The 24998-nt window shown below is 38.0% G+C and overlaps 2 protein-coding genes across 2 annotated transcripts; one reads left to right on the plus strand and one right to left on the minus strand.

The window, feature by feature from the left end:
• Positions 1–6475: 6475 nt before the first annotated feature.
• LOC145057672 (cytochrome P450 CYP82D47-like) lies at positions 6476–8488 on the plus strand. Its single transcript, XM_079005540.1, has 2 exons — positions 6476–7512; positions 7608–8488. Exons 1-2 carry the CDS (start codon positions 6547–6549, stop codon positions 8238–8240), a joined length of 1599 nt encoding a protein of 532 aa, XP_078861666.1. The 5' UTR covers positions 6476–6546; the 3' UTR covers positions 8241–8488.
• A 13506-nt stretch (positions 8489–21994) lies between these two features.
• LOC145057673 (cytochrome P450 CYP82D47-like) lies at positions 21995–23924 on the minus strand. The gene is made up of 2 exons (XM_079005541.1): positions 22854–23924; positions 21995–22783 (listed from the first exon to the last, which is right to left on the minus strand). Exons 1-2 carry the CDS (start codon positions 23817–23819, stop codon positions 22151–22153), a joined length of 1599 nt encoding a protein of 532 aa, XP_078861667.1. The 5' UTR covers positions 23820–23924; the 3' UTR covers positions 21995–22150.
• Positions 23925–24998: the final 1074 nt, after the last annotated feature.

A 24998-nucleotide genomic window follows, 5' to 3' on the forward strand; every position in this document is an offset into this window, starting at 1 on the left:
GTTGAGTGTCAGGCATTGAAGGATTTTTCGGTTGTTGTTCGGACTGTTGTTTTCAGATTATTGGGCAGATATTGATCAGTGAACCTCTCTAAAAGCGGGTATGTTCAGCTCCTGGCGGGTTTGTGATTCTCTAGTTTAGGTGCTAGGATGTCATCAACCATTGGTCATTGAGTCGTATTTTAGTGGGAATTCCTCGAAGGATTCAAGAGGCAATAGTTAAAAGCAAGGAACGTGTCACCCACCTTCCAATACAGTGTGTTTATGTTTCCCTTGGTCCTTAGGCAAGTTCGCCCTCAGTGGTAGACTAGATTTTCTATTCATAGCAGACTCGGGTTTGGCAACCTTTGAGATTGCCTTGTAAGTCTTCTCGGGCTAAGTTTCGTGGGGGTAGGATCCATGAAGTCTCGATCAAGTATGGGATCTTGTTTCGATCGATGATGTGGACGTCTTCTGTTATTGATGGATGTGGTGTGTTGCTTTATCTCGGGAAACCTTTCCTTTTGGATGAGGGCTGGGTTTCCCTAAGAATATGCATGGTTATGTTAGGTTATAGCTTTCGAATTAGGTCAAGATTTCGACCATTATCCTATCCTCAGGTTAGGTGCAACCATGGGTTCGTAAGGTTTTGCTTGGGTAACAACTTGTTCTATAAGTGAATCGTACATGGTCAGGATTATTCATTTAATCTATTTGTGATACTCACGGTAGTGATGCGTGGATGGGTCGGAGAACCCATAAATCAGTTGGCATGGATAGGAAACAGTCAAGGGCCGTTGTGAGTGCCAGTCAGGTATCAGAATGAATCTGTGGAATGATTGCTCCGTATTTCTATTGGTTCGCAAGTTGTTGTTAGGATTTTGACTTTCAATATTGGAAATTGCTTATGAGGTCACAAGTCATAGAGCTCTTTATGATGTCCCGAGTGGTTATTTTGGTGGGGGTAAACCTGAGCTGATAGAAATGGTTGTAACGCGGAAATTTTTGGTTGATCATCTTTGCTCGTCACAGTAGTGGATAGTAATGGAAAAACCAAGAGTCAAGGATTATTTAGGTATTAGTACATCATACGATTTGGTTCTAGGTGAAGTTCACTATCAACCTGTTTGAGGATCTTTTTAGTATGATTTGTGGTATCTCCAATCGGAAACTTAGGGTGGATTCATGGATGGCCATTTCGAGATATCTTATAGTGGAAAATCGCATTGGAAATCGTGAGTATATCTGTGTGAGGCATGCATCCTGGAAGTCAGTATGGTAATTAGGGAATCTTTTGATTGGCGGTGCGAGTCGTGGATTTCAAGAGAAAGGTGTGATGTCGTCAATGGTGGAATCGAGGGTTGTTGGGTTAGAATGTCCCCGTCTTTCAGGTTTTGGGAACCGAGTTAGATCTTTCTCCTTATTGTCTATGGCGACACATTGTGTTGTGAGGGTTGAGGCGGTCCTGCTCTATGCAGTAGGCCAAGATACCCAGTGTGGACCGACTGTAAGTCGTAGGCACGGAGGCTCAGGGGGGAGCGGTAGGGTTGAGGCGGTAAGCCTACAAACCCTGAGAATTACAACTCGATGGTTGATTGGATTCGACATATTGGTATTCCAGTCCGAGGCTGATCACGCCAGTCATGGGTGTTGGTGGTTATGAGCTGGAAATGATGGATATATTGGTTCGGGAATTAAAAGAAGCATTGCCAGTCGGAACAAAAAGGTTCATCTCCTAGTTGTCTCTCATTGTTCATCATATCCTAGGAAATTCTATCATCAGAATTAGCTTTCCCTGGAAGGTTTATCGAATCTATTTTGTCCAGTAAAGAGTTGTCGGCAGCAGAGTATGATCCCTGGTTCTGTTTTTTGGTAGGAACCTCAGGTTCGAGGGTTGAGTAGTCCGTTTATGGAATAAAGGGAATAGAATTAGTGATGGTTAGTATGGGCGGTTTGTTGGGGAGTCAGACAAATTTCAAGTTTCTGGATTGCAGATTTTCAGGTGATGTAGGGTGGATTGGCTGCGTGGGATTATGGATTTATTTGCTTCGGATTGGAATTTTATGTTGAGTTTAGTCGCCCTAGAAGATCGTCGTATGTCATGGTTGTGGATGTGCCCCTCAAGATGTTGGACTGCTGGGGATGGTAAAAAATGATTTTGAGGACGAAATTGAAATTAATTGGAGGAGAGTTGTAACACCTCATCTTTTAAGTAACTTCAAATTCGTCCCTTGGACTTTGAGTTATGTCATTTTTGGCCCTTGGTTTGGAAAGAAGTGGCAAAGGGATTCCCTAATGGCAAATAACACAATTTTGGGCAAGGAGGAGTACGTTGCGTATACATAAGGGTACGTTAATAGTACTAGGCATGCCCTAGTACGTTGGGCGTACACTTGTGTACGTTGGGCATACTCACGTCAGGAGAAAACCCTAATATTTAGGGTTTGGGTGCTATATAAGTGTCCTTATGAGCTCATAACCCTCTATCATTTCAGCCTCCATAGCTTTGAGCTGTTTTCCCCAAACCCTAACCCCTCTCTTGAGTGTGTGAGCTAAAAGTGTGTGTTTTGAGTAGAAGAAAAAGGTATTGCATCAAGGTGTAGGAGAAGTGAGGCAAGCTTGAAGATCTGAGGTTATCTTGTTCTCTAGAAGCTTCAGGAGGTAAAAGGCTTAAACCTTTATGCTTGTATGATGTAGATCTTGCCTTAATAGCTTTATGACACCTTTCTTGTCCCAATATTATGCATGTTGTGTTTTGGACGTGATAAGTTGTCCTTTCAGACCCTACGAAGGGTCCTAAGTGATAAAAATGAGGTCCCAATGGCTAGAAGTGTCTCATGCAAGTGGTAGAGAGGTCTTAATGGATTAAGACCTTGCATTAAAAACTTTCTGGACGACCAAAGTCTTAAAGTTTGAGATATTATGGTTCTAAGACACATTTGGTCGGTGGATCTGGAATTTGAGCTTAAGTGCTTAAACCATTAAGTACTTGTTAGGGTTTTGGTAAAGCTTGCGTACGCCCCACATAAAATCAGTGCGCCCTCCGTACGTAGTCAACGTTCCCGCTTTCCAGTCAACACGAGGCCGCATACCCCCCGCGTAGCTTCGGAGTACGCCCAACATACGTCTACTGTTGGGCTTTTGGCGATTTGGGCTTCAAGATTGGGCCACTTTTGGGCCAGTTTGTCTTGGACCTTGCTGGATTTTCTGAATAAATGAGTTTTGGGCCAGTTTTGGATATGGATCGTAGAATGAGGCCTAATTAAAGAGTTGGGCCCAATTGGGAAAATCGGGCCAATGATTGGCTTTTATATTTTGACTTTTAGATTATGGATATAGAATTGGGCCTTGGCCCAAATTCAAGAAAGAGCAAAATGGACTATTACCCTATGTGGGACCCTTGGTCAAGATTGATATTCCAATTGTTGACTTAGTATTCGTTATTTTGGATAGTTTGAGATTTTCGGTAAGAAAAAAGTCAGAGACTTTCAGTCTAGTTCAACACTACTTGTGAGGTGAGTTGTCCTCAATATACTAACAGGGTCGAAGGCACCAATGCCGACCCTTTTTGGATTGTTATCCTAGTTATTGCATGTTGATGTTATGTTAGGGACCTATTAGTTCGGTATCCTGGTATATAGGATAATGCTATGTTAGTGACCTGTTAGGTCGGTATCCTGGTATATAGGATAATGATATGTTAGTGACCGGTTAGGTCGGCATCCTGGTATATAGGATGATGTTATGATGAGTGATATGTTAGATCGGTTTGACTGTTTGTACATGCTAGCTAGTGTATGATATATGTATGTTGATTATATATGTGTGGTTGGGTTGAGGTGGGACCTGCTTTGTGCTGAAGGCCAACAGACCTAGGGCGGACCGGATAGACTGCAGACCCATTAGGGCATACCAGTTAGGCCGAAGACCCGGAGAACGGTCCAGACAGGCTGAAGGCCCGAGTGGGCAGACCAGACATGCTGAATGTTCTGAGAGTGGGCCAGATAGACTACAGGCCCGGTGAGGGCAATCCAGTCATATTGTAGACTCTATATGCATGATGTTTTATTTGTTATGATATGGTTATGGTTTGTATGGTGTTGGTATTTTGGGGGAAGTCACTAAGCTTTATGCTTACGGTTTCAGTTTATTATTTCAGGTGCTTCATATGTTTTGGCAAGGAGAAGGTGTGACCGTACACATCCTCGTGCTTTGGACTTATGATTTCTTGGAAACTCTGATAATATGAATGTTTTATGATTCCGGTTTTAAATAAATGTCTTGGAAACAACGGTTTTGTAAACACTTCTATTGATAAAGGATTGTTTTGGAAAGTTTAGATTTTAATGAAATTTTATGGATGTTACATCAGATTTGGGTTCGTGTGTTCGTGGGTTGGATCGCAACAAATTAATTGTTTACTACATTGTGCGTTCGTCGTTCACATCCAGGCGTCGACGTCGTTCATTCATGTTGTCGTTCTTCATGAGTTCGTTCTGTCGTTCATCACAGAGGGGAGAGCGAGAGAGGGGTTATTCAATTTTTTTGTAAGATACAGAGATTATTTAGGGAAAACACTAAACGTCAAAAGGTCATAGGTATCGGGTATTCTATCCAAGTATAAAGTATAAAGTTTATAGTGTATAATACTTAATACATTTAAAAAATATTTTTTTTATTAAATCTCTAAACGGGTTGGTGGGTCAACTCGTATATTTTTTGAGAAACCCATATATGACCTGTTTAATAAACGGGTTGACGGGTTGAAAAACTCAATCTAAACTCGTTTATTTCGTGTCACGGATCGCGTCAAGAATTTTCAGACCTATCTTCTAGAGGGTCATGAAAATGGTTTATAGTGCATGATCATATCATTACTAGGTTCTTGGTTTAAATGTATAAGATACCATTGAATCAGTCTCTTCTTGTCTATTCTTATTAAACATGTGTTTAAATTCAGTGACACCCATATGAGATCATATGTCTGAATGAAAAAAAAAAAAAAAAACCTTCCGATCCAAAAGGGGTTTTTGGAAATTAATGGGTTATTTGCAAGTAAGCAAGTTTCCCACTGAACCACATTATTGGGGAAGAACATAAAGTGTCTTCATGAGAATATTATTCTTAGTAAGCCTTCAAAGTCATTAGTGAAGGATAAGGGATGGGCAAATCTGACACACATGTCGAGGATGTGAGACGTGAGGTTCGCGAAATGGTGCTATTTAGGCACAAAAAAACATATCAGATCATATCGGGTTGGACTGACCTAGTCGGCATGTTGACTAGTGTTGACTTTGTGGAAACTTCTAGAAGCCTCCAGAAACGCTTTTCTGTGAGAGCAAGCTACCGCATATATGGATATACTTTGTGTTCCACGTGGCGAGATGTGAAAGGTCTGTCGTCGTCAAAATTTTGGATTGTTTGGAGTTTCTTAGGGATTCCGCGACTTTAAATACAACTCTCGTAAGAGTTATATACCTCACCCCCAATATAGAGATCTACTCTCTTCTCTCAATGATTTCAGCAATTCCACATTTCTGAGTATTTGTTTTGTGTTTATCAGTTCTTCCATAGATGTTGGAAAGAGCGATAATATGTATTAAATCCTAAGGTTTTACTCTGAAACATACATCTCTAGAGCGACGTAGAAACCTTTAAGGATAGGAGTCATTATGTGCAATTTCAACTATTATACTAGAGACTAGCGATAAGAAAAAATCAAGGATGGTTTTGATTTTTGTGTCACATTTTTAATTTGCCTGACAACGAGATAATCTTTTTATACATTTTTACAATCAGATTTAATCACAAACGATTAAATTAATTTTTAGATGAAAATAACTGAACTTATTGTTTGCGACTAATCCACATATAATTCACAATATTATTTGTCAATTGCTTTGGATTTCACTAACTCAATTTGAAGTAAGCATGCAATACAAGTTACCAAATTGTTTGTGTACCAAGTCGGAAATACAACAAGATGAAGGTGGTGCTAAAAGGTAGTAAGAGAGTAGAGTTCACCATAGGTGTTTCATGGGTTTCTGGTTACGTTGGTTGCCAGCTAGAGCAACCGAAGGGGAGGGTTGATTGAACGGCGAACTAAACAACAATAAAAATAATAATATGTTAGATATTAGTATCCTAAAATATCTTTAAATTTCATTAAATAAGAATTAAATGTTACATATGTCATGATTTAATTGGTTAGAATGATTTATAAGAACTAAAAGTAAGAAGATATTTAATTTCTCTTTCTCCGAGTGTATAGTGTGGTTTCTATAAATTTTTGCACAAAGTTAAAAAAGTAAGGATCAAATAATATTTGTAGTTGTACAAGATTCTTTTGACTTATTGTTTAGTAGGGTAACATATCCACACGTGTTTGGCCATCATAAAATCTTGAAAAATTAAGGAAAACAACCAAAAACTTGATTGGTCAATTTATCAACAGTACTTAATAATTTAGTGGTGTACGTCTATGATAAATATAAAACCCTTCAATCCCCTCTATACTAGATCTTTAGATTCCGTAAACAATCCATCGCAATTCGCACCACAAAGATTATCATGGATTTACTTCTACTATTCATAACCTTAATAGCTAGTATGTTTTCTTTTCTGCTCTTTGCTCGTCTTGCATGGATTCGAACTGGAGTTCACAGGAGCAGAAATGCAACAGGAAAGACAGTACCAGAAGCATCAGGCTCATTGCCAATAATTGGTCACCTGTATCTTTTATCTGGTAATTCTCAAGTTCCTCACAAACTGTTGGGCTCTATGGCAGAAAAGTTTGGACCAATATTCAGCATCAAACTTGGGGTTAATCGAGTCCTGGTTGTGAGCAATGCAGAGATGGCTAAAGAGTGCTTAGCAACAAACGACAGAGTCTTTGCAAGCCGACCAAAATCCATGGCAAGTGAGCTGATGGGCCACAACTATGCTAATTTCGCCCTTTCACCACATGTATCATACTGGCGTGAGATGCGGAAGATAATTGTTCTTGAATTGGGGTCTCAACGTCGCGTTCAAATGCTAGAACATATCCGAACCTCTGAAGTGAAGGCATCCATAATAGACATATACAAAAATTGGATGAGAAATAATAAAGGGTCTTCTGAAACGGTAAAGGTTGACATGAAGCACTGGTTTGGGAACTTAAGTCTAAACATGACTTTGAGGGTGGCATTTGGGAATTGCTTGTCACTTGGTGAACAAAAAGAAGATGAACTTAAGAATACTATCAGAAGCATTTTACAACTATTCGGTGCATTTGTGCCATCTGATGCCATTCCAGCCTTGAGATGGCTAGATTTAGGAGGCTATGAAAAGCGGATGAAGCAGACAGCAAAAGCATTTGATGTTGTAATTGATGGATGGTTAGAAGAGCACAGAAAGAAGATGAGTTGTACGCAACAGGAAGATGAGGAGGAACACCAAGTTCTAATGGCTGCATTGTTGTCCCGAATTAAAGAAGAATTCAAAGAGAATGTTTATGGCTTCAGCACTGATGCGATTGTGAAAGCTACATGCTTGGTATTACTTTGTAATTAATCCCTATGTTCTTAGTCCCTGTTGTTGTGCGTCATTCATAAACAGTTGAGAATTAACTTAATTTGTGATTTTTTAAGGCAATTTTTGTTGCTGCCACTGATACTACAACAGCGACTTTAACATGGGGTTTAGCTTTACTGGTCAGCAACCCTGTTGTGTTAAAGAAAGCCCAAGAAGAGATCGAGAAGCATGTAGGACGAGATAGAATGGTTGAAGAGTCGGATTTGAAGAACTTGGTCTATCTTCAAGCCATTATCAAAGAAACAATGCGACTTTACCCAGCTGTGCCACTTTCTGTTCCTCATGAGTCTACACAAGACTGCATCGTAGGTGGTTACACTGTCGATAAAGGGACTCGCCTTTTGGTAAATATTTGGAGGATTCAACATGATCCTGAAATATGGGAAGATCCATTTGAATTCCAACCCGAGAGATTCTTGACAAGCAAAAAGGAAATTGATGTGAAGGGTCAACATTTTGAGTTGATTCCATTTGGAAGTGGTAGAAGAATATGCTTGGGAATCTCTTTTGCTCTAAAAGCTATGCAGATGATATTAGCAAACGTAATACATGCATATAATTTCCACAATCCATTGTCTGAGAAGATCGACATGACTGAAAGCTTTGGATTGACAAATCACAAAGCCACTCCCCTTGAGCTCTTTGTTGCGCCGCGCTTTTTGACAGATTTTTACCGTGTGTCACCTTAGTCCTCCAACCCTGATTGGCTGCCCTTAGTAACTTAGTTTGCAAGTTGTAAGCCTCCGACAGACTTCTGTTCACTATGTTATGCTATGCGTTAAGTTAGATCCTTATCGTGATTTGGTTGGCCTTTAGCCTTGTTATTATTTAACTATCAACATAATAAACAGGATGGATATGGCATGTAAAACGATCATTATGATCATGTATCATGTATGTTTTATAAAATTTAAATATCAAGCCTACTTGTCTATAATAGCGATAGAGATTTCAATTTTTTACTGATAGGATTTTGTAGACTATATAGGAAAAATTGGCTTAGCCATCCATAATGCATTCAACTTCATAAAGTTTAATAAATTGTCGTATCATCTTTCTACAATGGATAAATAGCACAAAAGACACTAAAGTGTTGTTTGTTTTTCCAGAGGCAAAATGTCTGCAGTCTGCAGACCATAACTACAGACCTCTGCATTCACTACAAGGATCGTACACTATGCAGACGACAACTTTAAACCCTGTCCAAACGACTTGTCGTCGCTAAAGCCTCTACCGACGACATGTGGTCTGTACAAAGTTGTCGGTATAGCTCCGTCGCTAAAAGTCGAAAATGTCGTCGGTAAAGGTGTCGTCGGTATAGCATGGACCAAACCTCTGTAGTCAGAAAGAAAAAGATTGTTTGTTTTTTAACATTTGCAGACTATTATAATAAACTAAAATCTAATTAAACCAATTTTCTTTTTTTAATTTAAAAGAGTTTTTCAATAACTTTATTACTTTATTATAGATAATTAACAAATGTAGATCGACTTTTATGTATTATTGTATAAAATACGAAAATAAATAGTACGAATTAACGTATATATTTGATAAAAACCAACAAATTTTAGTCGCAAAGATATACCTAAACATTGTAATTAAGGATAAAAGAATTTAACACGTAAAATAGATGAAAATAAACTTTGATTTTAAATGAAAATTTCAAAGTTTTCAATTTACCTTTTCAATTAAATCAATTAAAAACTATCTATAAATATTTATCCAAAAAATGATTGATATTGCATTAAATAATGTTTTATGAAATTTGACACAAAAAATATAAAACGATATTACAGTTTTTTTTTTTTTTTTTTTTTTTTGGTTTTTTCGGGATCTATATAAACAGCTCTAATGACCATTATTGTAATTAAATTTGTATTTGTAAATTTGTCATAAAAGTCATGATTGTGTCATCGAACATTTTTTCCTTAAGTATTGCAACTTCTTCTTTCAAACTGTTTATCATAGATAAAGTTAAAATAAATCTAAGTTAAAAAAAAAAAAAAAAAAAAAAAAAAAAAAAAAAAAAAAACTAAGATATACTTGTTTTTTAGGCTAGAAGATGTTTGAAGAGGACACGCAGACTTTCTAGATCAGCAGTCTTCAGAAAAAAAAAAAACAGTCTGCGAAGCCTAATGTTTGCGTGTGGTCTGCACGACGCAAACAGAAAATGCCAAGAAGATCTGCAGACAAAAAACAAACAACACCTAAATTTACACCAAAATTATAATTTGACACTGTGTTTTTTTGTCTCAAATTTGATATTGGGTTTTCCAATTTTTTACAATTCTGACCACTTGACCGGTCAACCCGGTTACCTGTTGACGTGGTCTGATGCCATGTCAGTTTTGATGATGTGGCATGCTGACATGACATGTTGACGTGTCGAAATAGAATTTTTTTCCCACAAAAGACACTAAGTTTTTATTTTTTTTTCAATTTTAACACTAATTAATTTTTTTTCAATTTTGTCACTCTATTTTTTTGTTTCAAATCGAACATCATTTTTTTCAACTTTGTTCAATGTTGACCATTTTCCATTCCAAACCGTATAAATATATGTAACACCGTAAAAATTAAAACAATTTTTCGCATTTTCAAACACATTTTTTTACAAACTCATTCATTCATAAAATGTCATAGTATCATGTCTTTGTTTCACAAAATATCTCACAAGATCAAAATACATAAAATCCCATGTGTGTGTACGAATCAAGTCGGCGCCTTCCCGCGGTCATCACTGGTACCTGAAACACATAACACGTAACACTGTAAGCATAAGTTTAGTGAGTTCCCCAAAATACCACTCTAACACATAATAGCCACTCGAGGCTGTAACTCTGTCGACCCTCTGGTCAATGTGTCTCGGTGGGGCCCTCCAGCCCCAACTCTCTGTGGGCCCTCTGGCCCTAACTCTAGGGACCCAAAAGTCCCAACTCTGTAACTCTAAATCATGCATATCACATATCGCAAATACACTAGCATATAACTTTATAGTACTCTGTCACATAACTCTGTTACCACACCGGGTAAAGTATAATGAGAAGACTCACCTCTGGTATCTCGGTAAATCTATGACTCGGTAAACGCTGGCCTAGCCTCCGCCTAATCATATGAAATAAATACTCTATTTAATATAACTCTCAAAGGCTAGACTATGTCCTCTTATGACACTCTCAGAAGGGTAAAAGACCATTTTACCCCTCTCATAACTCAAAAGGCCCCACAATAGACCATAACCTAAAAGTCAACCAAAAGTCAACTTTTCGGGTTACGTTGCGCGTACCAGATGTGTATGCTGAGCGTACCCGGCTGCATCTCAGAATCGGGGAACGCCACCCAGTACGCGGCGCGTACTGGGATTACGCCCGGCATACTCCCCAACTTCAGCCCCTTAGCTCTTGAGGTCTTAAACAGTTAAGACCGAAGTCCAATTTCTAGATCTGACCACATCTAAGCCTCTTAATCCATAAAGTTGATGACTTTAAGCCTTTGCATGGCTGAACAAGCCACCAACTCCCATAATGTTCCATCCTTTAACTCTAGAAGACTTATTACACAAGCATGACCTCAAACTAACATCCAAGATGGAAACTTTATGGTTCTAAATCACTAATACCACTGAAAAGGGACAGATCTCGGACCATGGAGAACTTTACACTCATAAAGTCTCCACCTTTGGGTTTTTAGCCCTAGAAATGGCACATGCAACAACAACCAAAAGAAGAGGAAAGTTTTGAACTTTATACCTCTAAGTGTAGCCCTTTTCTCTGTAGATCTCAGATCCAAAATGGCACCTCAAGCTTTAGCTTCCAAGAGCTCCTTTCCTTCTTCTTCACTAAGTCACCAAAGCACAATTAGCTCCAACAACACTCTCACACACTAAGGACGATGGGAGGCTCTCTCTTAGGGTTTCACTCACTGATATGGAGGCTGAGAAATGAGCCTTAGCACCCTTTAAATAGTGCACAAGACGGATTAGGGTTTTTGCACCTGGGCCGGGTACGCCCGGCGTAACTCTGGGTACGCCCAGCGTACCTTGGCGACTCCGCGTCCAAATTAAGCGCATGAGTACGCGCAGTGTACCCCTCTGGTACGCCCAGCGTACTCACTTGCTATATTCCCTCCACTCAAGGACTAATCATGACCAATTGATAAAGAATAAGGGTGAAAGAAATGCACCTGAATCTCGGGGTGTTGCAATATATTTTTTTATTACATTTTAAACCATATAAATACATTTTTTCGTTTAAAAACCACATTTTTATATAAATACAAGGTTTTTTTGACATTCAAAGCATAATGTTATGCATAAATGTGCATTAGTCATATCATGAGAACCAAACTAACCATAACCTTCGAATAAGATGTAAAAATTTCACGGGTTGCAAACCTGACCTCTGGCCTTGATCGACTACACACCTCTAAACCTCTAAACTCATTTTGAAGTTGTGTATTTAACATAAAAACGGTTTTTATATAACTAATACATATTTATACATAAAGTTATGGTTTGAATGTAAAAAAAAAGCATAAAAAGTGTAACATCCTGAGATTTTGCAGATATTCCGAATCCTCTCTGTTTATTTTGTCATTTATAGTCCCTGGGGTTGGAAGAGTGAGGTCATTAGAAGAATGAGGGCTAAAGTTGTAACTTTGGGATCAAGAGAGTACACTAAGTGTACATAAGGTACGTTGAGCGTACTAGGTGTGCCCTAGTACGTTGGGCGTACACTTGTGTACGCTGAGCGTACTCACGTCAGGTGGAAACCATAATATTTAGGGTTTGAGTGCTATATAAACATCCTTATGAGCTCAAACCCCTCCATCACCTTAGCCTCCATAAATTTGAGTCGTTTCCCCAAACCCTAACCTATTTCTTGAGTGTATGAGATAAAAGATTGTGCTTTGAGTAGTTGGAGAAGAAGGTGTTGTATCAAGGAGTTGGAGAAGGAGGAAAAGCTTGTAGATTTTAAGTTTCTTTGTGCTCTAGAAGCTCCGGAAGGTAAAAAGCTCCAACCTTTATGTGTGTATGATGTAGATCTAGCCTTAGTAGCTTTATGAAACCTTTTTTGTCCCAAAAGTCCCAAGTTGGTGCATGTTATGGTTTGAACATAATAAGTTGTCCTTTCAGACCCTAGAAACGGTCCTAAGTGATAAAAATGATGTCCCAATGGCTTAAAATGAAGGTCTTAATGGGTTAAGACCATGTATTAAGAACTTTCTAGATGTCCAAAGTCTTAAAGCTCGAGACTTTATGGTTCAAAGACACATTTGGTCGATGGATCTGGAATTTGGGCTTAAGTGCTTAAGTCATTAAGCACTTATTAGAGTTTTGGTAAAACTCGCATACATCCCGCGTAATTTTTGTACGCCCAACATACTGAGTCAACCACCCCGATAGTGGTCAATGCAAACCAGAAGTACGCCTAGCGTACCCAAGGTTCTAAAAGGCGTGAGGCGTGGCGGCAAGGCCAAGCCTCAAGCTTAACGAGTTATGGCAAGCCATGGCGTTTTTCAAGGCGTGATGTAAGGCGGCGATTTTGTATTAATTATAATTATATTACCGCAGAAATATAAATTTATATCAAATATACCTAGTTTTTAGAAGTGTTATGTCAAGAACTAATAACCAAAAGTTAATAAAAAAACACAATACTTGTATGTCCGATTAGAAAAGGTACAAAAAAGAGCAAAAAAACGTGTCTCAAACGAAAAAACATGCGCCATAACACTCCATAACGTGCCATGGCACGCCATATCACGCCTTGTCGCGCGCCATGCCTAATAGCAACGTTATGAAGCTTTTCGTAACGACGACGCCGCGCCTCACGCCATGGCGCGCCTTGGCGCCCGCCATGGCGCACCTTTTAGAACACTGAGCGTACCAGAGGAGTATGCCATGTGTACGCCCTCTGTTGGGCTTTTGACGAATTGGGCTTCAGGATTGGGCCGCCTTTGGACTAGTTGGACTTGGGCCTTGCTGGACGTTCTGAATAATTGGGTTTTGGGCCAGTTTTGATAATGGATCCTAGAATAAGGCCCAATTAGGGAGTTGGGCCCAATTGGGAAAATTGGGCTATTAATGGGCTTTTGATATATGGACTTTTAAGATCATGGATTTGGCTTTGGGCCTTGGCCCAAATTAGAGAAAAGGAAATAGTGGACAATTACTCTATGCGAGACCCTTGGGCAATATTGAGATCCCAATTATTGACTTAGTATTCGTTATTTTGGATACTTCGAGATTTTCGGTGAGACAGCGGTCGGAGACTTTCAGTCCAGTTCTGCATTACTTGTGAGGTGAGTTCTCGTTATTATATCAATAGGGTCTAAGGCACCAATGTCGGCCCTTTTCGGATTTGTATCCGGGTTTATTGCATGTTATGCTTTATGATTTGTATCCTAGGGATAAGATGGTTGCCATGTTAGTGATATGTTAGATCGGTATCCTGGTTATAGGATTATGCCATGTTAGTGATATGTTAGATCTGTATCTTGGGTATAGGATGGTTGCTTTGTTAATGATCGGTTAGATCGGTATCCTGGTTATAGGATGGTTTCCATGTTAGTGATCTGTTAGATTTGTACATGCTAGCTAGCATATGATATTTATATGCACGTGTTTGTTGGTTTGGAGGATTGGGTTGAGGCAGGTACTGTTTTGTGTTGTAGGCCAAGATACCCAGGGCGGACCAGATAGACTGCAGACCCGGTTAGGGTATAATAGTCAGGCTGAAGGCCCGGTGAGCGGTCCAGATAGGCTATAGGCCCTGAAAGGCGGTCCAGACCTGCTGAAGGCTTAGAGAGCGGTCCAGATAGGCTAAAGGCATGCGAGGTGGTCCAGTCAGGCTGAAGGCTCACTATGCATGTTGTTGTTTATATGATATGGTTATATATGTATGACGTTGGTATTTTGGGGGTAATTCACTAAGCCTTCGAGCTCACATTTATCAATTATTGTTTCAAGTACCTCTGATGATCGCGGGAAGGTGAAGGCGTCATCGTATACCTCCTTATGTTTCATGATTTGATTATGGGATACTCTGAACTATTTTTAAAAAAAGTTTGTCATAATTATTGGTTTTGAAATGTTTTTAAAAGTTTAAATTTGGCATGATTTTTATGAACGTTACAAAAAACAACAAAACAAGAAAAAGAAACTTTGTATTTATATAAAAATATGGTTTTTAAATGAAAAAAATATATTTATACAGTTTAAAATGTATTAAAAATATTTATACGGTTTCAAATGAAAAATGGTCAACATTGAACAAAATTGGAAAAAATGAAGTTCGATTTTGAACAAAAAACAAAGTATCAAAATTGAAAGAAAAAATTAAACTTAGTGTCAAAATTAAAAAAAGTGAAAACTTAGTGTCTTTTGTGGGAAAAAAATAAATTTTGACACCTCAGCATGTCATATAATCAAAACTGACACGTCATCATGTCACATCAGCAGGTAACCGGGTTAACCGGTCAAGTGGTCAGAATTGAAAAAAATTGGAAAACACACTGTCAAATTTGAGGAGAAAAACACAGTTTCAAATTAGAATTTTGGTGTAAACTTAGTGTCTTTTGTGCTATTTACCTTTCTACAATTCATACAACTCTATAATTTTTTTCTTATAATGTATTAAACTCTGCAAAGTTCAATAGAATGTTACAAAATGTAATTTATAATAAATATTTATGAATTAAAAATTTTCCTTTTTCCGATTGAAGAGTTCAATGGTCATTAAACTTCAAATCCATTGAATGCCAAGGTGGTATCTCACAGTGATAGAGTTCCATCCATTGAATGACACATGGATTTGTCACCTTATTCAACTCTCTCATTGAACTCACTAAATATAAACTAAGGATGGGGTCTAATGTGTCAATAAGGCTATAATGCAGGGGCCATTAGTGTAAATATGGAAATAACTGACTTCTTCCTTCATACACATAAACCATCAATGATATAATTTCTGGTTTTAGCTAATTTTTGACGATTTACTCTATTTATTTCCTAATTATTGGGTTATATTTCTCCGTTTGCACAAGTGATATTAGAGCTGGTGGGTGTATTTTTTTATCGAACGTCATGAGTTATTGGTTGGGTTTTTTTCCTAGTGATCGAGTGAAGAGCCAAAAGGGGGTAGTGGTGAATCCAGGTGAAACATTAATGGGGTCCATAATAAAAATATTGAAAATAAGAAAAAAAAATCTAAAATTTAAGGTTTTCTTAAGGTTCTTTCAACAAAAAAAGTTGTGTCAAACATAATGGGGGTACAGACTAAGTAACTTCATATATATATATATATATATATATATATATATATATATATATATATATATATATATATATATATATATATAATAGTTAGGGTGAAAGACACTTGCAAGTGGGGTCCATATTGATGGGTTTTATGCATAAAAAACATTCCTATGTGCTCATACAAACCCTAATGCTTGGATCTAGGTTTCAGTATTGAACATGCTTTGATTCCAAGACTTACAAACCCTAATCTAGCATATAAACAACTGAAATAACATATAGAATCAGATCTAGATGTTTACCTCTTCAATGGTTGGCTTAGATCTTGTATATCTTCTTCCTTTGAGCCTAGAGTCACAAATGCAACTCCTCTAATGGTTCACAAACCCCACAAGCAAGAAGGCAATATGAGAGAGGGAGAGAGAGGCTAGAAATCGGCCTAGGGTACTCTTAGAATCAAGTGGTGGCCGAATTCATGCCCTAGGGGTCATATTTATACTTACAGGTTACTAGGGTTTCACTCTAAACCCTAATGGACAGCTTAATCACCAAGCAGCCCATGGAACCTTCTGGAATAAGGCCCTTGGACGAAAATATGATGGATACCCATCATAATTTCGTTCCCCCTTAAGCCCATTAGGTTTCCTTAACCAAAAACTCAACTATCATACATTTGACAGTTTATACCCCTTTATTCAATTAATCTCTTTTGACCACCAAATTAATTCCTAATTAATTTATGACCAATACTAATTGAATAAATATGATTTCTCCTTTAATATATTATTCTTATAATATATTAATAAATCATAATACTCTCTCTTTCTCCTTAAATTACCTTGTCAAGTTGCTTTGGAGAATGCAACCCAAAAGGACCATGCATAACCGGGTCAAGTACATACCAAATATAGTTACGGGCTTAGACACTATTCCAACACATATTACATGTGACCTACGTCAGTGTAAGATGTAATTGGATGTTGATCCAAATTGGCCTTCACATGCGATTCTCGATCAAGAAAAGATCAACAAGAAAGACAGTGGTGTTCAGTTTTTTTCTCATTTTGGAAAATTTTCCAATTACAAATCTAATTTATAAGATAGGCACATTCATTTCCATTTTGGTTGAGTTGTAGTTGTTTTGATGATTTGAATTTAAAATGGGGTCCCTAAATAAAGAAATTATGTGTTGAGGTGGAGTTTGAAAGGCCGCATGCCAAATGTTCGATAAAGTTGTCAAAGAGGACCAGTGGTGTTATTAGGGTTCAAAAACAAGGGTATAACTGTCATTTTACAGGAATCGATTAAAGGGTTAAAGGGTTTCAATTAGGTGGAGATCTATTTGTTATCTAATATGGATTTTTAATCAATAAAGTGATGTTTTGGTTCTTATTGGGCTTGATTGATCAAATGGGTGAATTAGAGGAAATCGGATGTTAGTCGATCGAGGTTTTCACAAGGTTTGATTAATCAAGAAAGGGGAGTTGAAGAACGAATCCACTAGGTCAAAGGTCAAAAGAAATTTGGTGGAAGAAAGTTGCAATGGTCTTGGTTATATGACAGCATAGAGGGCGTTCTTCACATGGTAAATTGGCATGTTTACATTGAACAATGATCTATAGCGGGTCGAGTTTTTTGTTCAAGGTGTACTGTTGCTAAAGGAACAACGATTATAGTCTCCAATCGTCGGAAAGATCAGGCTTACAAGTGCAACATGGTTGGAAAAGTAGACGGGTCATGGGTTCGATTTGTGGCTGAAAGGTCGCACGCCAAATGTTCGATAAAGTTGTCAAACAGGACCAGTGGTGTTATTAGGGTTCAAAAACAAGGGTATGACTGTCATTTTAAAGGAATCGATTAAAGGGTGAAAGGGTTTCAATTAGGTGGAGATCCATTTGTTATCTACTATGGATTTTCAATCAATAAAGTGGTGTTTTGGTTCTTATTGGGCTTGGTTGATCAAATGGTTGAATTAGAGGAAATCAGATGTTAGTCGATCAAGGTTTTCACAAGGTTTGATTAATCAAGAAAGGGGAGTTGAAGAACGAAGCCACTAGGTCAAAGGTCAAAAGTAATTTGGTGGAAGAAAGTTGCAATGGTCTTGGTTATTTGACAGCATGGAGGGCGTTCTTCACATGGTAAATTGGCATGTTTACATTGAACAATGATCTATAGTGGGTTGAGTTTTTCGTTCAAGGTGTAGTGTTGCTAAAAGAACGAAGATTATAGTCTCCAATCGTCAGAAAGATCAGGCTTGCAAGTGCAACATGGTTGGAAAAGTAGACGGGTCGTGGGTTGGATTTGTGGCTTATGTGTTTATTTCAACGGTTATGATCGATTACAAAGCAAAACATTTCACACATAGTGCGATAGGGGAAGTTTCTTCATGGTAATCTCGTAGAAGGAAACTCAAGGGCTCGACCGAGTGGTTTTTTTGGATAATCAGATGGTGTATCGCATGGGTCAAAGTTGCAGGCATAGGTACGGTTTGGAGCATTCGCCAAAACACGAGTACATAGGTTATATAGCTTGAGGTGGCGAGAGGTTTGGTAGAGATCAAGGTGAAGTTAGGACGTCTTTAAAATAATAAAAACATTTTTTTTTCATAAATTAAACAAATAAAATATAGAAACAAATACCTATATATATATATATATATATATATATATATATATATATATATATATATATATATATAATAGTACTGAAGAGATTTAAAAAAGAGATGTGTCAAAATTGGGCATTAAACAAGAATGTTGTATCATGCATTATGGTAACTAGAGTATAGTTGTTTAAAAGTGTAACAACACATATCCAGATGAATTATTGCTTTATAATATAATTAATGAGTAATGGTATTTTTTCTTTAGCGAACAAGACAGCATGCAATTAATGATTGCAATCTGCATTAGTTACTCAAACACCCATAAAGTAGGGTTATTCTTCATACACAACATTTTTTTGTCATGCATAACAAATTATGTTTTATATAGTTGTACAGTACAATCATGTAAAAGATAAATTATTGTGTATGGCTAAAAAAATGTTGTGTACAAATCACTATTCTAGAAGTAGTGATCAAAATAGAGGTATGCATGATTTAATTCACTAATGTTTTTTTATTGTTGGTTAACAGCTTCAAAACAAGTACATGAGAAAATCATTGGGTAAAATCTCTACATATCCAACAACGTGGCGATCCATATTTATCAAATATTCGTTTGTTTCAAGATTCATACATTGGATTCCCTTGGGAACTCGCCGATAACGTCTACCCGACCCTTTGGTATTTTTCTTTTACATTTTTCAAGTTTTCATGTGGCAACCGAATAAAAAAATAGCACTCTCTTTGAATGCACATGACTATTCTTTTTCGTTGTTTCAGGTAAAGTAGTTTGAGGTATTGGAACGATTTGCTCAAATTTTTGTTCTTCGAACGTTCTCAAGTGAGTTTAATTTCAAATAATCTACAAATGTATAATTTTCAGTGTTAGTAGAAGCCTTTTTTCTAGGCCTGGAAATTGGGTTGGGTTCGGGTTGGCAAGTCACGGTTGACGGGTCAGAAAACATAAACTCAACCCAACCCATATAATATATGGGTTGACGGGTTGGTGAGTTGCAAACCTCAACCCAACCCAACCTATATAACCTGTTTAAGTATATGGGTTCACAGGTTAATGGGTCAAATCCAACCCATGTAACCCGTTTAATAAATAAACAACACATTTTAAAAAATGAGGTTTTTTCAACATAAATTCATAAAATGATTAAAGTAATTAACATAATAAAAAGGTTTTCAACATAAATTCATAAAGTCAATAACATCCAAATAAAAAGGAAAAATGAAAACATTCATAGAAAGTGGATGTGTTCTTTGTTTGTCACTCGTGAAATAACGACATGTGTGTTTTTTTTTATTAACGAACCTCAAATGCAGATTAGTCACATACGAATACGGAAGGAATACAATGATACGGAAAATTACGAATAAGGATTGAAATCAAATTTAATTAATAATTAAATATATCCGGGTTGGCGGGTTGACCCGCGAACCCAAACAGATAACCCAACCCAACCCATGAAATAAACGGGTTGGTGGGTTGGCGGGTTGTAACGACCCAAATTTTCAAAGATTTTTTTTTTCATTTTTAATTAATCAAACACATTTGCATATATCATGAAATCCCAACACCATTGTTTTCAAATCCACAATCATTACAATTTTATTTCAAAACATCAGAGTGTCCCAAAGCATATCAATGGAATAGAGATAGAGTGCACATCGCGCCATCACACCTTGCCCTTTCCCTTGGGCTCAGAAGTACCTGAAACAAATCCACACACGGTAAGCATGAAAGCTTGGTGAGTTCCCCAGAGCATACCCACACACAAAGACGTATAACATATCATACTAGCTAAACAGTTATACAAAACACATAAGCCATGCATACCAACATATAAGGAAGCCCCGGAAACCCTCCAGGATATTACTCCGGGTGTCATGGGAACCCCCACATGGTCTTAGCCCAATGCCTCGGGAAGCCCCCCCCCCCCCCCTCCGAGTTTTTTGACCTAGGATGCCAAGGAAACCCTCCAAGGTCTTACACCTAAGTGCCTCGGGAACCCCCCGAGGTCTTTGACCTAGGATGCCGTAGAAACCCTCCACGGTCTTATACCTAAGTGCCTCAAGAACCCCCCGAGGTCTTCCATACACGATACACAGAAACAACTAGTACATTGCATATCAAGTAATCTAAATAGCATATACGTAACAATTAATGGGCCGGCCTTGGTGCCTTCGACCCATTTGTATGGTGAGGAGACTCACCTCTATCTGCTGAACGCGAAAGCTGCTCTCCTAACAATTTGTAGCCTCCCGTACTGAATAATATTATTAATCAATGTTAGCACTTTACTTAATCGAAGGGAAACCCCAAACTTCAAACCTTTCCATGAGGCCGAATTATCCTTCCCATGTTAATGGGCCCAAAGTTCCTGTCCAAAATTATTAATGGGCCTCTTAGCCCAATAAGGCCCAATCAATATATACATGGCCCATAACAGATGAAATGACTCATAATTCCCAGAATACAAACATGTCTAATAACCAAATGAGGCCCAATAGCTCAAAGGCCCAAAACAGATTCGGGCCCAACTATGATGCGTACGCTTGGTGTACCATCCAGGTACACACAACGTACTGGGGTCTTGGGACTACTCGCAACGTACATTGGGTTACGCCCAGCGTACAACCAAATTAAGCACTTTCTCCATTAAGTGCTTAATACTTTATTCCTTTGCGTCCAAAAGCCAGATCTAAGTTTGTTAAGAGGTCCTAAGGCATAAAGTTGGCAACTTTATGCCTTTGCATGCCTTATATACACCCAACACCTCCATTAAGACCTTTCCAAGGTCCTTAACCCATGCATGAGGCCAAAACTTCCACCAAGACTCCATTTTTATGATACTAAAGGACCAAGGGACCTCAGATCTGTCATTCCCATCTTCTGGAGTTGCTTAACTCACAAATGGAGGTCCAAAATCAATCAAAGGGACAAAACTAGAAAAACCTAACTAGATCTAGAGATTTAAGTGGAAAGGTGCAAGCTTTTTACCTCCAGAAGCTTTGAAAGATGACCAAGATGTTAGATGCAAATTCTTGAAGCACCAAACTGTCCCAAGCTTGCTTAGCAATTCCTCCTTGAAAGAACTATAAAATGGCCACAAAACTCACTCCTTAAGCTCAAAACCCCCTCACACAATATCTCAGTTGAAGGTAGACGAAATGAGGCTAAAGAGACTGATAGGGTTTGGTCCAAGAGGATAAAAGATGTTTAAATAGGGGACAAGTCCGAGATTTAGGGTTTTGGCCCTCTGTTGCGTACGCCCGGCGTACCCCAGTGTACGTAAGACTCCTCCGCGATCCTTCATGTAGAGTACGCTAAGCGTACTCATAAGTACGCCCAGCGTACTCAAGGGACCATTTATGCCAAAATAGAAATTCTTCGAGGGTTTCAATTCGTACTTGATTTAGGACGTTACACGGGTTGACGGGTTGGCGGATCAAAAACCTCATCCCAAACCCGTCGATTTTCGAGGTGGGTCGTCAGTGTTGGGTTACGGGTTAGGTCGATAGTAGTCACCTCTACTTTTTTCTTATTTCAAGAACCATGAACAATCACCTTATCTATTGATGCTAAATGCAATTCTTTTTATTGAACATACCTCAATTATAATATTATTGGTTGTATAAAAACAATAGGGATAAACTCTACATAACATGACAGGCATCCAACTCAAATCACTGTACAACAAAGAGCTCAGTGGAGTGGTGGAGGCCTATGGTGGCACTAAGTTAAAATCCGGCAATATCCGTGGGGCAATTAAAAGCTCAAGTGGAGTGGCTTTGAGATTTGTCAATCCAGGGCTTTCAGTCATGTCAACCGCTTCAGATGATGGATTTTTGAACTCAAATCCATGTATGATATTAGCCAATATCAACTGCAAAGATTTTAGCCCTATAGACATTCCCAAGCATATTCTTCTACCACTACCAAATGGAATCAACTCAAAATGTTGACCCTTCACATCAATTTCCTTTTTGCTTGTGAAGAATCTCTCGGGTATGAATTCAAATGGATCTTCCCATATTTCAGGATCATGTTGAATCTTCCAAATATTTACGAAAAGTCGAGTCCCTTTAGGAACAGTGTAACCACCTATGATGCAGTCATCTGTAGACTCATGAGGAACAGAAAGTGGCCCAGCTGGGTAAAGTCGCATTGTTTCTTTGATAATGGCTTGAAGATAGACCAAGTTCTTCAAGTCCGACTCTTCAACCATTCTATCTCGTCCTACATGCTTCTCGATCTCTTCTTGGGCTTTCTTTAACACAACAGGGTTGTTGACTAGTAAAGCTAAACCCCATGTTAGAGTCGCTGTTGTGGTATCGCTGGCTGCAGCTAAAAGTGCCTGATAAAAGCAATAAAAACTCACAACTGTTGTTTTGATATGTAACTTAAGGATTACCAATAAATAGTACCAAGCATGTAGCTTTCACAATCGCATCAGTGCTGAAGCCAAAAAGATCCTTTTTAAGTTCTTTAACACGAGACAACAAAGCGGACATGAAGGCTTCTTCTTCTTCTTCCCTCTCATCTACATGTTGTGTTGAGTTCATCTTCTTTCTATGCTCTTCTAACCATCCTTCAATTACAACATCCAATTCTTTAGCTGTCTTCTTCATCTTCTTCTCATACCCTCCTATATCCATCCACCTCAACCATGGAATGGCATCAGAAGGTACAAACGCGCCCAATAGTTCTGAAAACCATCTAATGGAAATCTTAAATTCAACTTCCTTTTGTTCTCCAGGTGAAAATCGGTTCCCAAAGATCACCCTCACAGTCATGTTTAGAATCAAGTTCCTGAACCACTGTTTCATATCAACCTTTATCGTTTCAGATGACCCTTTATTTGTCTTCCAATCTTTATACAAATCTGTAATGGATGACTTCAATTCAGAGGCTCGGATTTGTGAAAGCATTTGAAGGCGATGATGAGAGGCAAGTTCAAGAACAACTATCTTCCGTATCTCACGCCAGTATGATACTTGTGGTGAAAGAGCGAAATTAGCATAGTTGTAGCCCATCAGCTCAGTTGCCATGGACTTTGGTCTAGTTGCAAAGACTCTATCGTTTGTGGTTAGGCACTCTTTAGCCATCTCTGCGTTGCTCACAACTAGGACTCGATTAACCCCAAGTTTGATGGTGAATATTGGTCCAAACTTGTGGGCCATAGAGCCTAAGAGTTTGTGAGGAACTTGAGAACCAGATAAAAGATAGAGGTGACCAATTATCGGCCATGAGCCTGGTGCTTCAGGTGCTGTCTTTGCTAATCCTTTGCTGCTCGTGTAATTAGCTCCACTTCTTATCCACGCCAGATGAACAAAAAACAGGAAACAAGATATAGTTGCTGTAAAGGTTATGAATGATAGAAGTAAATCCATGATTATCTTTTTGGAGTGATATGGATGAAGTAATGAAACTTGAGGCGATTGTAATGCTAGTTGATAGCTGGGGACCCTATCATACACCACTAGATAAATGATTCTTGTTAGTTCGTTTTTCAACATTTAATCGTAAGATGGTCAAACACGTGTGATTCCGCTGTTCAAAAAAAAAAAAACGTGTCACCATGTTAGTGACATTTGAGGAAATACCTGTGCTAGCTAGCCACTAAGGAAATAAGTCAAAAAAACCTTCTGGAGGCACAACACAACTAAGTTAAAAAAAAAATGTATAAAAAAAGAGGTTAGATGTTATATTATCTTCTTTTAATTACTGCAGCAAAACTTATCGAAGGATATTCATAAAAAATATCAAATGCTTTTTATATATTATTGAAAACGATTAAGTTAAGTTTTTACGGAAATGAGACATTTTTGAAGTAACTAGTTATATAAAGTTCAACTATTTCTGTCTTTCACTAAAAAATCTTTAGAGAACAAAGATTATATCTTCAGCGAAACATTTCTAGACAAATTACACCCTGGCTTTTATGACGTTTTATCGAGATTTAATTGCGTTTTTGTAAGTTTCTTTTCAATATCATTAGCTTAATTTATAATGAAAACAAGAATATCGGACTCCGGAAAACGTATTTCAAGCATGTTCATCGAACTCCGAAAAACGTATTCCGAACATATACATCGGATTCCGAGTTCTGGCCACCGTGTTTTATGATATTTTTCACATTTAATTTTACACAATAAAATATGTTATATATGTTTGTCTATATGTTAAGCTTTATGATGTTGACCTCAAAATAAGTATATTGATGTGTTTTTTTTTTAGATTTCTTGAAAAAAATATATGCATCAAAGCAACGTCTTTGTTTAGGACTTTTAGTCGGTTTATCTTTTGTTTTGTTAATATACGGTACTTAAAGTTGAAGCGTAAGGGATCTAAAAGAGTCACTGCTTATCATGAAGGGATCTGAAAAAATTGGTATCATTGGTGTTTGTTTCAATAATCCTGGTTCTAGACCTTACGTATATCATCAAGGATGAAGTCACTAACTCCATTGGGTTTGCCATAGTCGATTAGTGTTTACCTTTTAGGGTATGGGGTTACTTGTCAGGCGAGTCATGGTTGATGACTTACGTATTTGAGAGAAAGAAGCATCG

This window comes from Lactuca serriola, chromosome 6 (assembly GCF_051521515.1).
Source record: "Lactuca serriola cultivar US96UC23 chromosome 6, Lser_US96UC23_V15, whole genome shotgun sequence".
Taxonomy (NCBI): Eukaryota; Viridiplantae; Streptophyta; class Magnoliopsida; order Asterales; family Asteraceae; genus Lactuca; species Lactuca serriola.

Coding starts and splice junctions, on each gene's coding strand:
- LOC145057672 (XM_079005540.1), top strand. CDS start 6,547: ATGGATTTACTTCTACTATTCATAACCTTAATAGCTAGTATGTTTTCT. Junction 7,513..7,607: donor TTGTGAAAGCTACATGCTTG/GTATTACTTTGT, acceptor TGATTTTTTAAG/GCAATTTTTGTTGCTGCCAC.
- LOC145057673 (XM_079005541.1), bottom strand. CDS start 23,819: ATGGATTTACTTCTATCATTCATAACCTTTACAGCAACTATATCTTGT. Junction 22,784..22,853: donor TTGTGAAAGCTACATGCTTG/GTACTATTTATT, acceptor TGCTTTTATCAG/GCACTTTTAGCTGCAGCCAG.